The sequence below is a fragment of the Littorina saxatilis genome, linkage group LG14 (assembly GCF_037325665.1).
Source record: "Littorina saxatilis isolate snail1 linkage group LG14, US_GU_Lsax_2.0, whole genome shotgun sequence".
Taxonomy (NCBI): domain Eukaryota; kingdom Metazoa; phylum Mollusca; class Gastropoda; order Littorinimorpha; family Littorinidae; genus Littorina; species Littorina saxatilis.
Window position 1 is genome coordinate 35,519,135 of NC_090258.1, and position 15,722 is coordinate 35,534,856.

The following is a 15,722-nucleotide window of genomic DNA, read 5'->3' on the forward strand; positions in this document are numbered from 1 at the left end:
GTTCTAAGAAGCAAGGTACGTGTCGGGCGTACGATACTGATTACGACAAATTACAACTGCTTTGAACAACCCGTTTTAAAAAAAAAAGGTTCTGAAGTAAGCTAATACTATCTGTCCAGTTCTTCGTATTTTGTCGTATGTTGTTGCGTGCATTGCATTCTGCCCGTGACAGTTCATCATTTTTGGTGCTATAGTGAGACTCGATCTGTTCTCGAGTGAACGTGATAAGACGGTTTTCCGTTTGCGTTACGACATGTCCTACACCCTGATCTTTTGCTTTGAATGAACAGTAACATTTGAAAGCCAGTTAAGTACAACTGCACTAGCATGGTAGCGTAGAACGATGTATTTCTCGTCCATTTGACCGAATACTATTTTATTTTGGGCGGTCTTGAGATCTATGCATCATCGATGTAAAGAAAGCCGGGCAGTATCTAACATGTCCGCATTTTGAAGATCATGTTCGTTCGGGTCAGCGATTTGTGTATGAATATCTTCAAAACTGCTCTGTGTTTGTACTTGGTATCAGTTATCAACACTTTATATTCAATCAAACTACCGCACACCCCCTACACAAAGAAAGCAGCACATTTATTTAATCATTTTAAATGAGGCAAGCACCTTTATGCGCACCTTTTCGCACCATGTCACGTGAGAACTGATAAATGCTGAACAAAGGTTGTTCGTGTAGTTTTTGGCACCAAGTTTACATGTTGACAAAGTGTAGCCTAAGTTTTTGTAAAACATCTTTATAAGGCAAAAAAAAAAAGTGTGGTTACGGTAACATAGCCAAAAAAAAATAGGGTAGGAAGGTGGGCAATCACTTTTTTTTTTAAACTTTTTTTTCTAATGTGTACAAATCAAACCTACTTGACAGGAAAATAGGTGTGCGACTCGAGCGCTGTCGCTTTCATTGCGCTTTCTGCACTCGTTTTTTTTTCTTTTTTTTTCTTTTTTTGACAAATGTAATAAAAAGTTATAAGGTCGGCCCCTAAAAATAGGGTAGGTCGGGTTACCGTAACCACACCTATTTTTTTTGTAGGCCTAATCTTGAAACTGTCGCCATAACGTAACGTCCCAGTTGCGTCACTCGGGTTACTACATAACGTGAAATACAGCCGTGTAACATTGTGCTGATTGCAAATTCCTGATGTTCAAAACTGACCACAGATCAGTGTGCCAAAACTGAGAGTGTGCACTAAATGGTGTATTGTGTGTGTGTGTGTGTGTGTGTGTGTGTGTGTGTGTGTGTGTGTGTGTCCCTCTGGCTGTGTGTGTGTGTGTGTGTGTGTGTGTGTGTGTGTGTGTGTGTGTGAGTGTGCGAGTGCGTGTGTGTGTGTGTGTTGTAACCCAAGAATTTACCTCCAAGTAATCCATCTCGCAAGTGGAAGAATCCTCCAGGTCAAAGTCACTGAAGCTGACACGGATTCTCTCCCCTCGTCTAGCTGTCAATGTCCATTCGCAGACGGTATTATGTGGGTAGTTGTTCGGGTACCGAGGTGACAGTATCACCCCGTTTACTCCCTGCAGCTCCCCGCCACAGTTCGTGAGAGCTGTAATTATAGAAAGTTCGGTTAGGTTAAAGGCACAGTACGCCTCCCGTAAACCATCACAGATACTGTCAGGCTTTTACACACAGTACAAACACCCTTCCATTTGAACGCTCACCAAACGGGAACGTCCTAGGTGCCCTACGTAAAGAGCGAGCAATTTTCAAAGAATTTATTTTTGCGTGGTTTATCTTACCCCAGAGCCATCGTGAACCCGTGTGATCCAGTTTCCCTTTTCACAATGCAGTCGTCAGTTTGTAATTTGAATGGGGCTCGCTGTGAGCTTATCTGCAATAGCACGTTATGTACCTCTGACTTTTCACGAAAAAAACGAATGTGATTCATAAGAACTCTAGCGATGGCCTTTGACTGCCTATAAACCGTCGTCTGCTATGAAAATCACGACCTTGCGTGACCCTGCTTTCGGGCTTTTCAAACTTTCAAAATTTCGAATTGTACTGATCTTGTCTTGATGAAAAAAGAATTCTTTTATTATTTAAGAATGTTTGTGTAACAAGCTGAGAATTTATTATTTAGATTTTAAAAGTTAGGTCTAGCGCCAAAACGCACCACGGTCCGAATCATTCTGATAATCATCGCTCCACGGCTATCGCCAGTTGAAGGGAAGTAACTCATTTTTGACCTGAGTTCAGGATGGGTCCGATTGAGATGGAGACAATCCGAAAAATTATTTCTTTGAAAATTGCTCGCTCTTTACGTAGGGCACCTAGGATGTTCCCGTTCGGTGAGTGTTCAAATGGAAGCGTGTTTGTACTGTGTGTAAAAGCCTGACAGTATCCGTGATGGTTTACGGGAGGCTTACTGCCCGGGCGTGATTTCCGGTATCATAACAGCTGTCCAGCACCAAAACGAGGCGCCATTGTTGTAGCAGGCCAAGTCCACGGAAATAAATTCTTTGAACATTTCTCACGCTCGACAGAAAGCAGCCAGGATGTTCCCGTTCGGTGAGCGTTCAAATGGAAGTATGCTTGTACTGTATGTAGACGCTCGGGGAGCTCTGTGATGGTTTACGGGAGGCTTACTGTGCCTTTAATAATGCATATATGTATACCTCTTACTTCAGTGAGCAAAGAACGAATTGCTAAGAAATGCCACATTAGTAGCTGATCATTTTTATGAAACTGTTTCATTAAATCATGTGAACAGAAAATTGTTGATAAGGTGTTATTTGATCTCCTTTTTATAAACGTTTTACCATTGGACCACAAAACTGCAACTTGAAGGAATTACAGTTAATAATAATCGGTGACGGTTTTCGTTCTGTGTTTGTTGGTTGCTTGTCGTGAGTATATTGGACTTTTAATGCACGCAAATGTCGATGGTGCATACCCTACACGTGTAACCTGGAGAGGTACGAGTACTACTCTTAGCTAACATATTTCCATAATGAAAGTTTAAACCCAAGAAACTTTTCAATTGTGCATATTGTTTTAGAGACTTCACTGTGTGATGTAAGCTACTATAACCACGAGGCCCCGATCCCAGGCTGTCGTAATAATTTATATTGTCATCATTTTCACGAGTTTTCATTCACAAGCACCTGGGAAATAAATCTCATGTTCCCCATGCAATAAATCCCCGGTTACCATAGTTGCAGGAAGCAGGTTATACATGGATAATCAAAAGCAAACCCAATAGAAACGCTCGGGGATTCTTCGGCTCTTTTCATTGGCGTTTCCCCAGACCTAAACAGACGACACGACACTGCTTTGCAAAGTTCCAAAAACGAACTGGCAAACTGGCAAAAGTAAACAAAAAACAAAATTACTTCATGAAAGGTCATAAATTCATCACAAACAAATGAAACCTACCGATATGTTTTGTCTTCTTACAAAGTCATGGAGTGCGTGTATCTGCGTTTCGATACACATACGTTCGGAGAAACACGAACGTCAAGTTCAAGTCAAACCAATTGACCCCTGACACACACATTTTGACCCGTGCACAAGACGTTGTATCGATAAACGAAGCGCAAATAGGAAATAATAATAAAAGCAAAGAAAATAGCAACAAGATATGCAAACATCTAACAAAGCCGAGCAAGCAGAATGACAGGTCTAATGAAAAACAAAGAGGCACTGAGTCGGAAACAAGATCATGATTCTTTCCTTCGCTGCACGACGCAAATCTTCTGTAACCTTTGACCCAACGTAGCTTCCACATTCGATCACTAAGCTTAATATTTATAACTGAAAGCCGAGGGGGTGGAATACCGAGATGAACCTACAGAACTGTGCATCCTCAAACCTGACATTCTTTCTTTCTTTATTTGGTGTTTAACGTCGTTTTCAACCACGAAGGTTATATCGCGACGAAAACCTGACATATTCATCCCAACATTTTATGAACTCAAAAACACAGAAAGTTGCTTTCACACGCCAGCTTTGATTGCCAGTGGTTATCAAAACGGAACTCGTGTAGTTATCAAAACGGAACTCGTGTTTCAAAGCATGGCTCCCTGTGTTGATTGTGCACTTATTTTCTCACGACCAAAATGATGACAAAAACGATGTTTGGTGGTTTGTTGTCAGACCAGCTTTTTTGTCGGTCCTCGGGGGGCATATCGACTTTTGTTTCATATTTATTGACCGCGGCCTTCGGCCTTGGTCAATAAATATGAAACAAAAGACGATATGCTCCCCCTCGGACCGACAAAAAAGCTGGTCTGTCAACAACCCATCAAGCATCTTATAATGATTATGGTCTAACATACTGACAACGCCTTGTACACAGAGAAACAAACCAAGTGCTTATATTGAACAACACGAGCCAAGAACACAACTTGTTCGAAATCTAATGATTGTGTTAAAGCAATGGTATGTGAGACCAAAAGCGATTCATACCACCGGTTGTTGTTGTTGCTGTTGTTGTTGTTTCTGGCCAGGACGTTGTTGGTGAAGACGACGTTAGTGTTTCGTTTGCTTCTGATGCTGTAGATGCCGTCGTACCGTTTACTGTTGAGTCTGTGTAGTTTGTTGTGGTACCCGCCACTGATGTTGAACTATCAGTAGATACTGCTGCTAATGTCACCGTTGCTGTTGAAGTACTTGTCGCGCCTGTCACTGAGGGTGTTCCTGTTGCTGTTATAGTGTCACTGGCAGATGCTGCTTCTGTCGTGACGCCTGTTGCAGCAGTCGTTGAAGTTGAATAAATCATCGTCGTAGTTGTAGCGTCAGTCGTGCTGGAGTCAACTGTTGATGTCTGGTAGCTCGTCGAGTACGTTGATGTGGGGGTTTGGTAGCTGGTTGAGTACGTTGATGTGGGGTCCTGGTAGCTGGTTGAGTACGTTGATGTGGGGTCCTGGTCGCTAGTTGAGTATGTTGATGTGGGGTCCTGGTCGCTGGTTGAGTATGTTGATGTGGGGTCCTGGTCGCTGGTTGAGTATGTTGATGTGGGGTCCTGGTCGCTGGTTGAGTATGTTGATGTGGGGTCCTGGTAGCTGGTTGAGTACGTTGATGTGGAGTCCTGGTAGCTGGTTGAGTACGTTGATGTGGGGTCCTGGTCGCTAGTTGAGTACGTTGATGTGGGGTCCTGGTAGCTGGTTGAGTACGTTGATGTGGAGTCCTGGTCGCTAGTTGAGTATGTTGATGTGGGGTCCTGGTCGCTAGTTGAGTACGTTGATGTGGGGTCCTGGTCGCTAGTTGAGTATGTTGATGTGGGGTCCTGGTCGCTAGTTGAGTACGTTGATGTGGGGTCCTGGTAGCTGGTTGAGTACGTTGATGTGGAGTCCTGGTCGCTAGTTGAGTATGTTGATGTGGGGTCCTGGTCGCTAGTTGAGTACGTTGATGTGGGGTCCTGGTAGTTGGTTACATATGGCGATGTAGGAGACTGGTAACTGGAAGAATCTTGTGACGAGGTCTGATAACCTGTGGAACTTGTTGCTGTGTCTGCTGATGTGTAGTCGCCGGCAAAAGTTGTATCTGTAGACGTGTAGACCAGGGAGGTAGTTGTGTCTACCAAGGAGTCGCCGCCTGAATACGTTGTTTCGGTAAGGGAATCGCCCTCGGCAACTGTAGAAAGATAGTCGTGGGAAACGGTTGGTCCAGTAGAGGTGAAGTCTGGCGAAGAGGTAGCGTCCGTGGACTCGTCATCCCCAGACTGAGTTATGGCGTCAGTGGACATGACGTCTTGGGACGTGGCAGCTGTTGTGGTGATCTGAGTTGTAGTCGTTGCAGTGGCTGTATCTGCGTATGCTGTTGTGGGGTCCTGGTAGTTGGTTACATATGGCGATGTAGGAGACTGGTAACTGGAAGAATCTTGTGACGAGGTCTGATAACCTGTGGAACTTGTTGCTGTGTCTGCTGATGTGTAGTCGCCGGCAAAAGTTGTATCTGTAGACGTGTAGACCAGGGAGGTAGTTGTGTCTACCAAGGAGTCGCCGCCTGAATACGTTGTTTCGGTAAGGGAATCGCCCTCGGCAACTGTAGAAAGATAGTCGTGGTAAACGGTTGGTCCAGTAGAGGTGAAGTCTGGCGAAGAGGTAGCGTCCGTGGACTCGTCATCCCCAGACTGAGTTATGGCGTCAGTGGACATGACGTCTTGGGACGTGGCAGCTGTTGTGGTGATCTGAGTTGTAGTCGTTGCAGTGGCTGTATCTGCGTATACTGTTGTTGTGTACACTGCTGCTGTCGATTGTGTTGTAGACGCTAGAGGAAAAATTGACATCACAATTTATGAGCAATCAAACAAAATGCAATAATAACTACAATCAGACATCACGACATGTTTAATTTTTTTTTTTAAAAGGAGCACATACTACAACACACTGACACACACACACACACACACACACACACACACACACACACACACACACATACACAGAAACACTGACGCACGCACAACCGCACACACACACACACACACACACACACATACATACACACTAACACACACGCATACACCCCCCCACACACACACACAGAAACACGCACGCACAACCGCTCACACAAACACACACACACACACACAGAAACACTGATGCACGCACAACCGCTCACACACACACACACACACACACGCACACACACACACACACATACACACACACACACACACCGTCTCACACCCACCCACACACACACACACACACACACGCGCGGACGTATGCACACCCAAGCACATTAACCAGGAGGCAGAGGCACAAGTACAGACGAGGAGAAGGGGTGTGTGTGTGTCCTGCGCATAGCCTGTTATACAAATAACAGTCATAAGACATCGTCAGTACAATAGACGGAGACGACGGACGACAACTGACCTTCAACTGCCATTGTCTCAAGCAACAGGAAGATCACCAGTGATACAGCATACCTGTGGTAACCTTGCTTTCCTGAAATAGACCAGACAGGTATTGAGCGCTCCTTTTCTAGCGCGCGCGCGCGCGCGCGCGAGAGAGAGAGAGAGAGAGAGAGAGAGAGAGAGAGAGAGAGAGAGAGAGAGAGAGAGAGATCAAATCAAATCAAATCAAATCAAATCAAATCACATGAAATTGTATTTTACGAGGGTTGTGGCATAAGCAATATAAACGAGCTTCTTTTCAACCAGCCCTCGCCCAGAGAGGGACTACAGTCTTATATAAATATTAACAGCTATTGTGTTTTCAGCGTAGCAATAGGGTCCAATATTTAGACGAGACAAGTATAATGCCGACGAGTCGAAGACGAGTCGCATTATACTTGTTCAGTCGAGTCTAAATATCGGACCCTATTGCTACGCTGAAAATACAATAGCGATTATACAGCTGTTCTGACCTTGATTTGTTTCTAAACTTACAAAATGACAGTTTTTGCGTCGATGCGTTGATCTCAGGTTTTGATAGCAGACGCCGTTTCTCATGCGCATTAGTTTTGCGCAGGCGCCACACTGACTTTGGAAAAAAACTCGATTTGACAACACAGCTGTTAAACAGCTTTTTATTAGTTCATTCGTATACAACAAAAAGAAGTTTGAGGTTTTTTTAATTTTGAACAAGACTACTTATGAAGAAGACCAAAACACAACATCAACGGAAAACTAGAAACAACTGAAGAACTAGGATGCAACAAGGGGAGGAGAAGAGAACAGCTAATCCGTACAACGCGAGCAGACGGCAGCGAAGTTTTCAGTTTGGGTGAATGGCATTTATACTTGTCTCGTCATGAAGCGAATTTTTCAACCTCAGTTATAAACGACTACATGAATGTTAGTGCCATGGGTTGTACATCAATACTTCAGAGGGGAAGTGGGGTAGGGGAAAGGCCTTAATTACCGGACGGGCGCCTAATAACGGACACGCGATATCTCAGAAATAGGAGGTCACAACAAAAAAATGTTTGCGCGAAACGATTCAGTGATATCCCCTTACACTTCGCACCAAAATAACATGGCGACTGAACGCACGCATTCTGCACGGTAAGTGGTTTTCTGTTTTTCGCACTCTCACTGTAATTTTAGACATTCATAAACTAAGTGCAGCAAGAAGTTACGACTTTCTAAGATGAATTGATTGGTTGAAGTAGATAGTACATACACTATATTAGTAAATACCATGCAATACGACATACTCAATGAACGCATTTTTCAACAGCTCCATTGTAACTCCAATTAGTGGGGTTTTCCAAATACCGTCCACCACGTGCGCCCAAATAACGGACTATGTAATATGTGTAATATGTAATAAATGTGTGTGTGTGTGTGTGTGTGTGTGTGTGTGTGTGTGTGTGTGTGTGTGTGTGTGTGTGTGTGTGTGTGTGTGTGTGTGTGTGTGTGTGTGTGTGTGTGTGTGTGTGTGTAGTTGAACGTGCGGTTAATTCGCTTGACTAAAAATAACGCATAACCCTCTCTCGAGAAAAAGATACATATCTTCATAAAAACTTGCTTTTTGACTGACAAAAGTTGCAAAAACCAACATAATAATTAAATGTAAAAATACATGAACGTTCACGAAAAAGAGAACGGTTGCAATTGTTAATTAAAACATGGTCTCTGCAACTTGTGTTACTCTATTACGCAGCGAATTTTGTGTCCGGATTTTGGTGACCCCCTGTCCGGATTTAGGCAGTAGGTTTCCCAAAACCGGACAATTTGCCGAAAAATTCAAACCTTAATAACTTTTAAAGTATAACAGATGTTTTCAATTTTTTTCAACATGAAGATAAAGGTAGGTTAGATCTACAATAATCCGTTTTCAAAATTGCACTATGTTATAAACTTTGTGAGAAAAATGGGTTTAACCTTAAGTGTTCGTTAATTGGGGCCTTTCCCCTATTTAGTGTGGAGTTACGAGATAAGAAAAACCGAATGCGAAAGTTTGTGTCAGTCGGCAACGGCTGAGCTCATAGGCACACAAAAACGGCTGTTCCGTTTTACTCCCCTGTTTGTACTACATCTTTCGACTCTGGGCATTTTGTGGTGTTTAGGGACAGAAAATAATTGGTTTAGTCCTGTTTCATCGGGAAGTTAGCAGAAAAGGGTATGCTATCGACATTTGTAAAGCTGAAAAACATTCCCGAGAAGAATTTCAAGTTGTCAGTGTACGTATGCTGAAACATCGTGTGGTACAGATGGGTAAATCGGAACCATGCGTCTTTGTTATTGCCAATATGCTTTTGGATATTGGCAAAAATGGCCGACTTCCGTAGCATTATGCTTTGATGATCGGAAGAGACCATCCAATCACAGCCCCCGAATTCCCCCACGTGTCCATCAGAATAGCTATGCATATATATATACACACGTAAAGTATTTACAAAAGATAACAAGTCGCGTAAGGCGAAATTAATACATTTAGTTAAGCTGTCGAACTCACGGAATGAAACTGAACGCACTGCATTTTTTCACCAAGACAATACAGCTTCGTCAATCGCCGCGAGAAGGAAATCGCTCACCTCCCACGTGCAAAACGCAGTGAAATAGACAAGCAAGAATAGCGCGGTAGCGTATTGCGCAAAGGAGGAAAACGCGCTTTTCTGTATTCTTTTTAATTTTCTGAGCTTGTTTTAAATACAACATATCATATACATATGTTTTTGGAATCAGGAAATGAAGATGAAATCGTTTTCGGATCGATTTCTTGAATTCTAATCGTGGTACTAATTAACCTATTTTCGTTAATTGTGATCACATCTTAAGAGTAAACATGACCTATGTATATATTTTCTGATTCAGAATTTGATGAAGAATATGATGCAATCAATTTTGAATCTCTTTGTGAAAATTTGATTTTAATGACAACTTTAATGAGCAAACTCATTACCTAATTTTTAAGCCTCCAAGCTGAAATGCAATACCAAAGTCTGGGCTTTGTCGAAGATTACCTGACCAAAATTTCAACCAATTTGGTTAAAAAATGAGGGCGTGACAGTGCCGCCTCAAGTTCCACTAAATGCCGGATATGACGTCATCGAAGACATTTATCCGAGAAAAGAAAAAATTAGTCTGGGGATATCATACCCAGGAACTCTCATGTGAAGTTTCATGAAGATCTGTCCAGTAGTTTTCTCGGAACCGATCTAAATTTATACACACACACATACACCATGACCCTCGTCTCGATTCCCCGTCTCTATGTTAAAACATTTAGTCATAAATTGACTAAATGTAAAAAAGATATGAGAGAGAGAGAGAGAGAGAGAGAGAGAGAGAGAGAGAGAGAGAGAGAGAGAGAGAGAGAGAGAGAGAGAGAGAGAGAGAGATCAAATCAAATCAAATCAAATCAAATCAAATTTTATTTTACGAGGGTTGTGGCATAAGCAATATAAACGAGCTTCTTTTCAACCAGCCCTCGCCCAGAGAGGGACTATTCTAATCTTGAATACATATATACATATATAAAGATAAGCAAGGCAGAGAAACTATTCACATGACTATATACACGTTGTAGGCTATACATACATTCTTGCGTTATGAAACACTGATGCTTTATGGACAGATATGATCAATATGAAAATAATCAGAACGAAGTCTTCCATCACTGTGACTTTTCGTAATTTGACATTAAATGTAATGAGAGGTGTTTTTTGAAAGTATTGAGACTTGTTGGGACTCGAACTGATTCCGGGGGAGAGAGAGAGAGAGAGAGAGAGAGAGAGAGAGAGAGAGAGAGAGAGAGAGAGAGAGAGAGAGAGAGAGAGAGAGAGAGAGAGAGAGAGAGAGAGAGAGAGAGAGAGAGAGAGAGAGAGAGCGAGAGAGAGAGAGAGAGAGAGAGAGAGAGAGAGAGAGAGAGAGAGAGAGAGAGAGAGAGAGAGAGAGAGAGAGAGAGAGAGAGAGAGAGAGAGAGAGAGAGAGAATGAAATATTTCCGAATTCGTTTGTAGAACTTTTAAAACTATGCGACTAGTTTCATGAGCTGGAATAAATACCGTTTGTCTCAATTCAAAATTAGGACTGTGGGAAACCTCACCCACTCTTACTCGACGCTACCTTGTATTTATGTTCGCTTGAGTTAGCGTCCCTATTATTTATGCTTGTATTGCTATATCATGATTCATTTAAATAAATTCTTCTTCAAAGTCAGTAGGCCTACTCGGCAAAACATAGAGTCAAATATTGACTGAATGTAAAAATATCCAGTATTGATTCCGCACTTCTGCAAAAAAAAAGTTTGTCTGTTTGAAGCCGTGGAGCGGGAGTGACACTGAACAAACATCTGCTCAGCGAACAAATGTTGTACAACACAAAGCAGTTTGAGAAGCCGGTTTCCTCTTTTCGTGCCATACCCGTCCTTTTCGCGGCATAGTTTTTGTATGGATCCAATTCGATCTTGTCTGCAACTGAAAACGTTGTTCAGGTATTTTGCTTGCGCCGCTTTTCTTTTTTTTTAACAACTTTGTTTGATGCCATCATTACATTCAGTCAGGTATTGAGTTCATGCACCTCCAAATTTCAAACCAAACCAAACTAAACCGAAAGCTTGATGTCCACAATCCAAGGACAGATATCTATAATCAATAAATCAAATTTAGCCTATTCTGGCAGGGTCGTATGGAACTTGTCCCGATGAGTCTCAATACTTTTAAAAGAACTTTTCGTTTTATTTTATAACAAAAAAAACTGAAAAAATGGAAGACTTTGTTATTTAAAAAAAATATTGTGTTTAATGTTCTCTTGGATGTACTCTGTTTCACGATATAAAAAGTTCTGAAAACGCATTTGCCCCAGAGCTTGTATCTTTCCAGTCATTTCCCATACGTGTAAATTTATGTATAACGTTTAATGGTTGTGTAAAGCCATTCTTGTGTACATATTTCTGTGATTTTTGTTGTTGTATTTTTCATTTATTTATGCGAATATATGTGTATAGGCCTATATGTGATCCAGAGGTGTCCCTCTCGAGGCCTGGTTAAAAAAAAAGTCCGTTTGTATGCTTATGCCACAACCCTCGTAAATAAACATTTAGGAATCTTATTTTATCGTATGATATCTGATCTGATCTGACCTTATTTTAAACGTATCGTATCTTATCTTGACTTATCCATCCCTCTTTCCAACTTACACACACACACACAAACACACACACACAAACACACACACACAAACACACACACGTGGTGCATCTGCCATTTTTGCCACGTCATCTGCTGACGGCGAACCTAGTCTGGGAGATGTTATGGATCTGCTGGCTGACATAAAAGGTGACATAAAGTAAATGAAAAATGGCTTTGCAAATCTGCAAGAAGAGGTGCGGGAAGTGAGAGAACACGTATCGGAAGTGAGAGAAGAAGTATCGGAAGTGAGAGAAGAAGTATCGGAAGTGAGAGAACAAGTATCGGAAGTGAGAGAACAAGTATCGGAAGTGAGAGTTCTTCTTTAATGCATAACAGTGTCCGATTGTTTTCAACTGATTCCGTGGCCGAACGGTTCTCTCGTTCGCCTGATGCGTGATTAAGTCGAGTTCAAATCTCCATCTGCTCGACATTTTTTTTTTAACTCTTTGACATTTGTTTATTTTTGTTTATTTTCTTCATGTGCAAAAGAGTACGTTATAATAGCAAAATTGATTTAAAAAAAATCATTTGAGGCTGGAATTTTTATTTTTTATTCTTTGGTTAACATGATATTAGTTTATTGATAAAGTTTGTTAACTTAAACATGTAAACATTTGATTAAAAAAATTAAATAAATAACCATGAAGAAGGATGCTTCCCGCTTAAAAAAAAACAAAGGTGAGAGAGAAAAAACCCACCTAAAATGCGGTTGCAGCCACCTGCATGCAACTGAGATAAAAAAAATAAAAAAAAATAAATAAAAAGGGTCTCCCCGTGTTTTTATTTCATTCAGTTTGTTTGGGTAGTTGCCATTGATTTGAAACTGACACGCTGGCTAAAAAGCTGCAACATTGTGTCCTTCAAAGTCAAAGTGTCGTTTAACTACCGCCCAGTATTTATCCAAGCGAAGCGAGCGAAGCGAGCGAAGCTAGGTTGGTCCCACACTAGAGTTGATTTCAACCAAATGATGTGTGTGTGTGTGTGTGTGTGTGTGTGTGTGTGTGTGTGTGTGTGTGTGTGTGTGTGTGTGTTAGAACCCCTAAAACTTTCACAGTTTTGACTCGACTACAACAAAAATTGGCACAGGCAATGTTATTGATCCCAGGAAGGTTTTAAGACATAAATCGTTTTGATCCGACATCGACAACGGCAGTTACAAGCGCTTCCAATTTCTAAGTCATAACAAAGAAGGAGGTCAAACCCAGGTCAAGAAGACAATCAAAACTCATGACGTCAAACTCATGACATCATTCTCTTCAACACAAGGAGCTGAATTCAAAATGTTATGACATCTTCCATGACGTCAAACTTGAGGATTCCATTTCCAAGCTAAAGTCTTTGACTTTGTGTATGTGAACAGCTCAGATCATGGGTCAATAAAGTGTTACACAGATGGTCAAAATTAAAGTACAAGATATTGCACTGGAAGTGGTACTACACTGTTGCTTAGTGTCTGTATGAAACTACAAGGTGAAAATAGAAAAAGAAAAACACGATTCTTGACTTTGATGCGCTTTTTTCTGCTCGTAAACACACATTCTTCTACTCATCACAGCATGCCCCATTATTGAGTTTAAAACACCAATTAAATTTGTTTTGAATAAAACTCACAATTTTACAATAAGAATTTAGAGACCTGAATCAATTAGGTATATCATACTTAGTTTGACTTTTGCAAAACTAAGTAATTACACATTTAATTGAATCAGTCAGACAGACGGAGACATAGAGAGACAGACAGAGGGCAAACACAAATCTGAGAAAGAAACCCCTTTAAAAATGTTACCATGTTTGAAATGAAACATCGCAAGGTGAAGCCATAATTCATCACCTTTCAGTATGACGTCATGAGCGTGTTCCACACTTGAAATGACGTGCTTTTGGAGCTTGGAAGTATAATTTCCATTCAACGATCCGAGTTTGTTAAGTTTGAGCATATTTTCAACGTCAAACACCATGAAACTATATATATTTGGAATCAGAAAATGATAAGGAATAGATAGAAGTTGCTTTTAAGTGTCTTTTTTCATAAATAAAGATAGTGGTTATTTATCGGTTTTCTTCATTTTTAAGCATAATTATCAATACAAAACAACAAAACTATATAGTTTTAGATACAGGACGCAATAGGGAATACACCAATATAAATTTTCTGTTTCAAATATTAGTTTTTAAAAATGTAAAAGAAATGACATATTTCGAACAAACATTTCAATAACAAAACTTTAAGTGACCAAGCTGAAATGCAATCCCATAATCCGGCCAAGATCTGAGATTGTGTGATAAGAAATTCGATCAAATTGATGAAAAACTGTAACTGTGAAAGTGCTGCCTCGACCTTTTGGCAAACGATAAAATATGACGTCATCAAACTGTCCTATCAATAAACGGAAAAAACCTTCTATGAGAAAATCCAATCAAAAATATCCATATCAAATTTCATAAAGATCCACTCAGTATATTATGAGATATGATCTGCAGTGTGAAAAAAAAACAATCTCACGCCCATAACGCAACTTATTTGGTCGTGTTCTGCCGATACTATAATGTTTTTCTTTCCTAAAACACACTATAATAGTAGCCCTTCCCAATGTCTATGCTAAAACTGACTTGTCTGTGTTGTCAATGATTTTGCAACAGTGTGAGAACAAAAAGTTTAACAAATCTCACGCCCATAACGTTGTGACACAAAACTGATTTGGTCGTGTTCTGCCGATACTATAATGTTTTTCTTTCTTAAAACACACTATAATAGTAGCCCTTCCCAAATGCAATGCTAAAAATGACTGGTCTGTGTTGTCAATGATTTTCTGCGAGAATGCGATCTATCTGTTTGTCGCAAAGACCGTGTGACACGAAAGTTATGAGCGGAAGACAAATCTGCTGAGTGCAATTACGTTTCAGAAGATAGTTGGTTAAAACAGTTTATCACTCAGACACGCAAAGGAACACTATAACTTTATTATTCAGGCCATATATTTGCTTTCCTTTGTCATGTATGAAAGCACTGGCCTTGGTTGAAGAAAGTGACCTGACGCTGTGCAACAAATGTGTCGCCATTTTCCGCCGTGTTTTGTAAATAAAACGTGTTTACTACCCACACATAAAAAACGATGCTGTTGGTTCTTTTTATTTTCTTATTGTTTGATTCATGCTTAGCAGTTTAGTATGCTTTGTTTTCTTCTCAATTCAATGGATGGCTATAAAATAAGCATTTAAATGTGAAGGTGTTAACATTACCCATGATCTGAGCTGTTCACGTATGTACCATCAAATCTGGTAGCACGAGATGTTGTAAGAGACACCGTGAATTACTTGCAATCCTGGTGAGTTGGTTGATATGATGGACGACGACAACAACAACAACAACAACAACAACAACAACAACAACAACAACAACAACAACAACACCTCCACCACCAACAACAAAAAAACAACAACACCACCACCATCACCACCACTAACAACAACAACATCAACAACAACAACAACTACACCACCACCACAACCACCACAACCACCAACAACGAGATGTTGTAAGAGACACCGTGAATTACTTGCAATCCTGGTGAGTTGGTTGATATGATGGACGACAACAACAACAACAACAACAACAACAACAACTACACCTCCACCACCAACAACAAAAAAACAACAACACCACCACCACCACCACTAACAACAACAAC

The 15,722-nt window shown here is 40.8% G+C and overlaps 1 protein-coding gene across 1 annotated transcript in view; it reads right to left on the reverse strand.

The window, feature by feature from the left end:
• LOC138947652 (uncharacterized) overlaps positions 1–15,722 on the reverse strand; it is a 185,347-nt gene that overhangs the window by 151,936 nt on the left and 17,689 nt on the right. The window contains exons 2-4 of the mRNA XM_070319175.1: positions 6,829–6,900; positions 4,415–6,217; positions 1,363–1,553 (exon numbers count right to left, since the gene is read on the reverse strand). Coding sequence (XP_070175276.1) covers positions 1,363–1,553; positions 4,415–6,217; positions 6,829–6,900 — 2,066 coding nt within the window. The remainder of the gene's footprint in view (positions 1–1,362; positions 1,554–4,414; positions 6,218–6,828; positions 6,901–15,722) is intronic.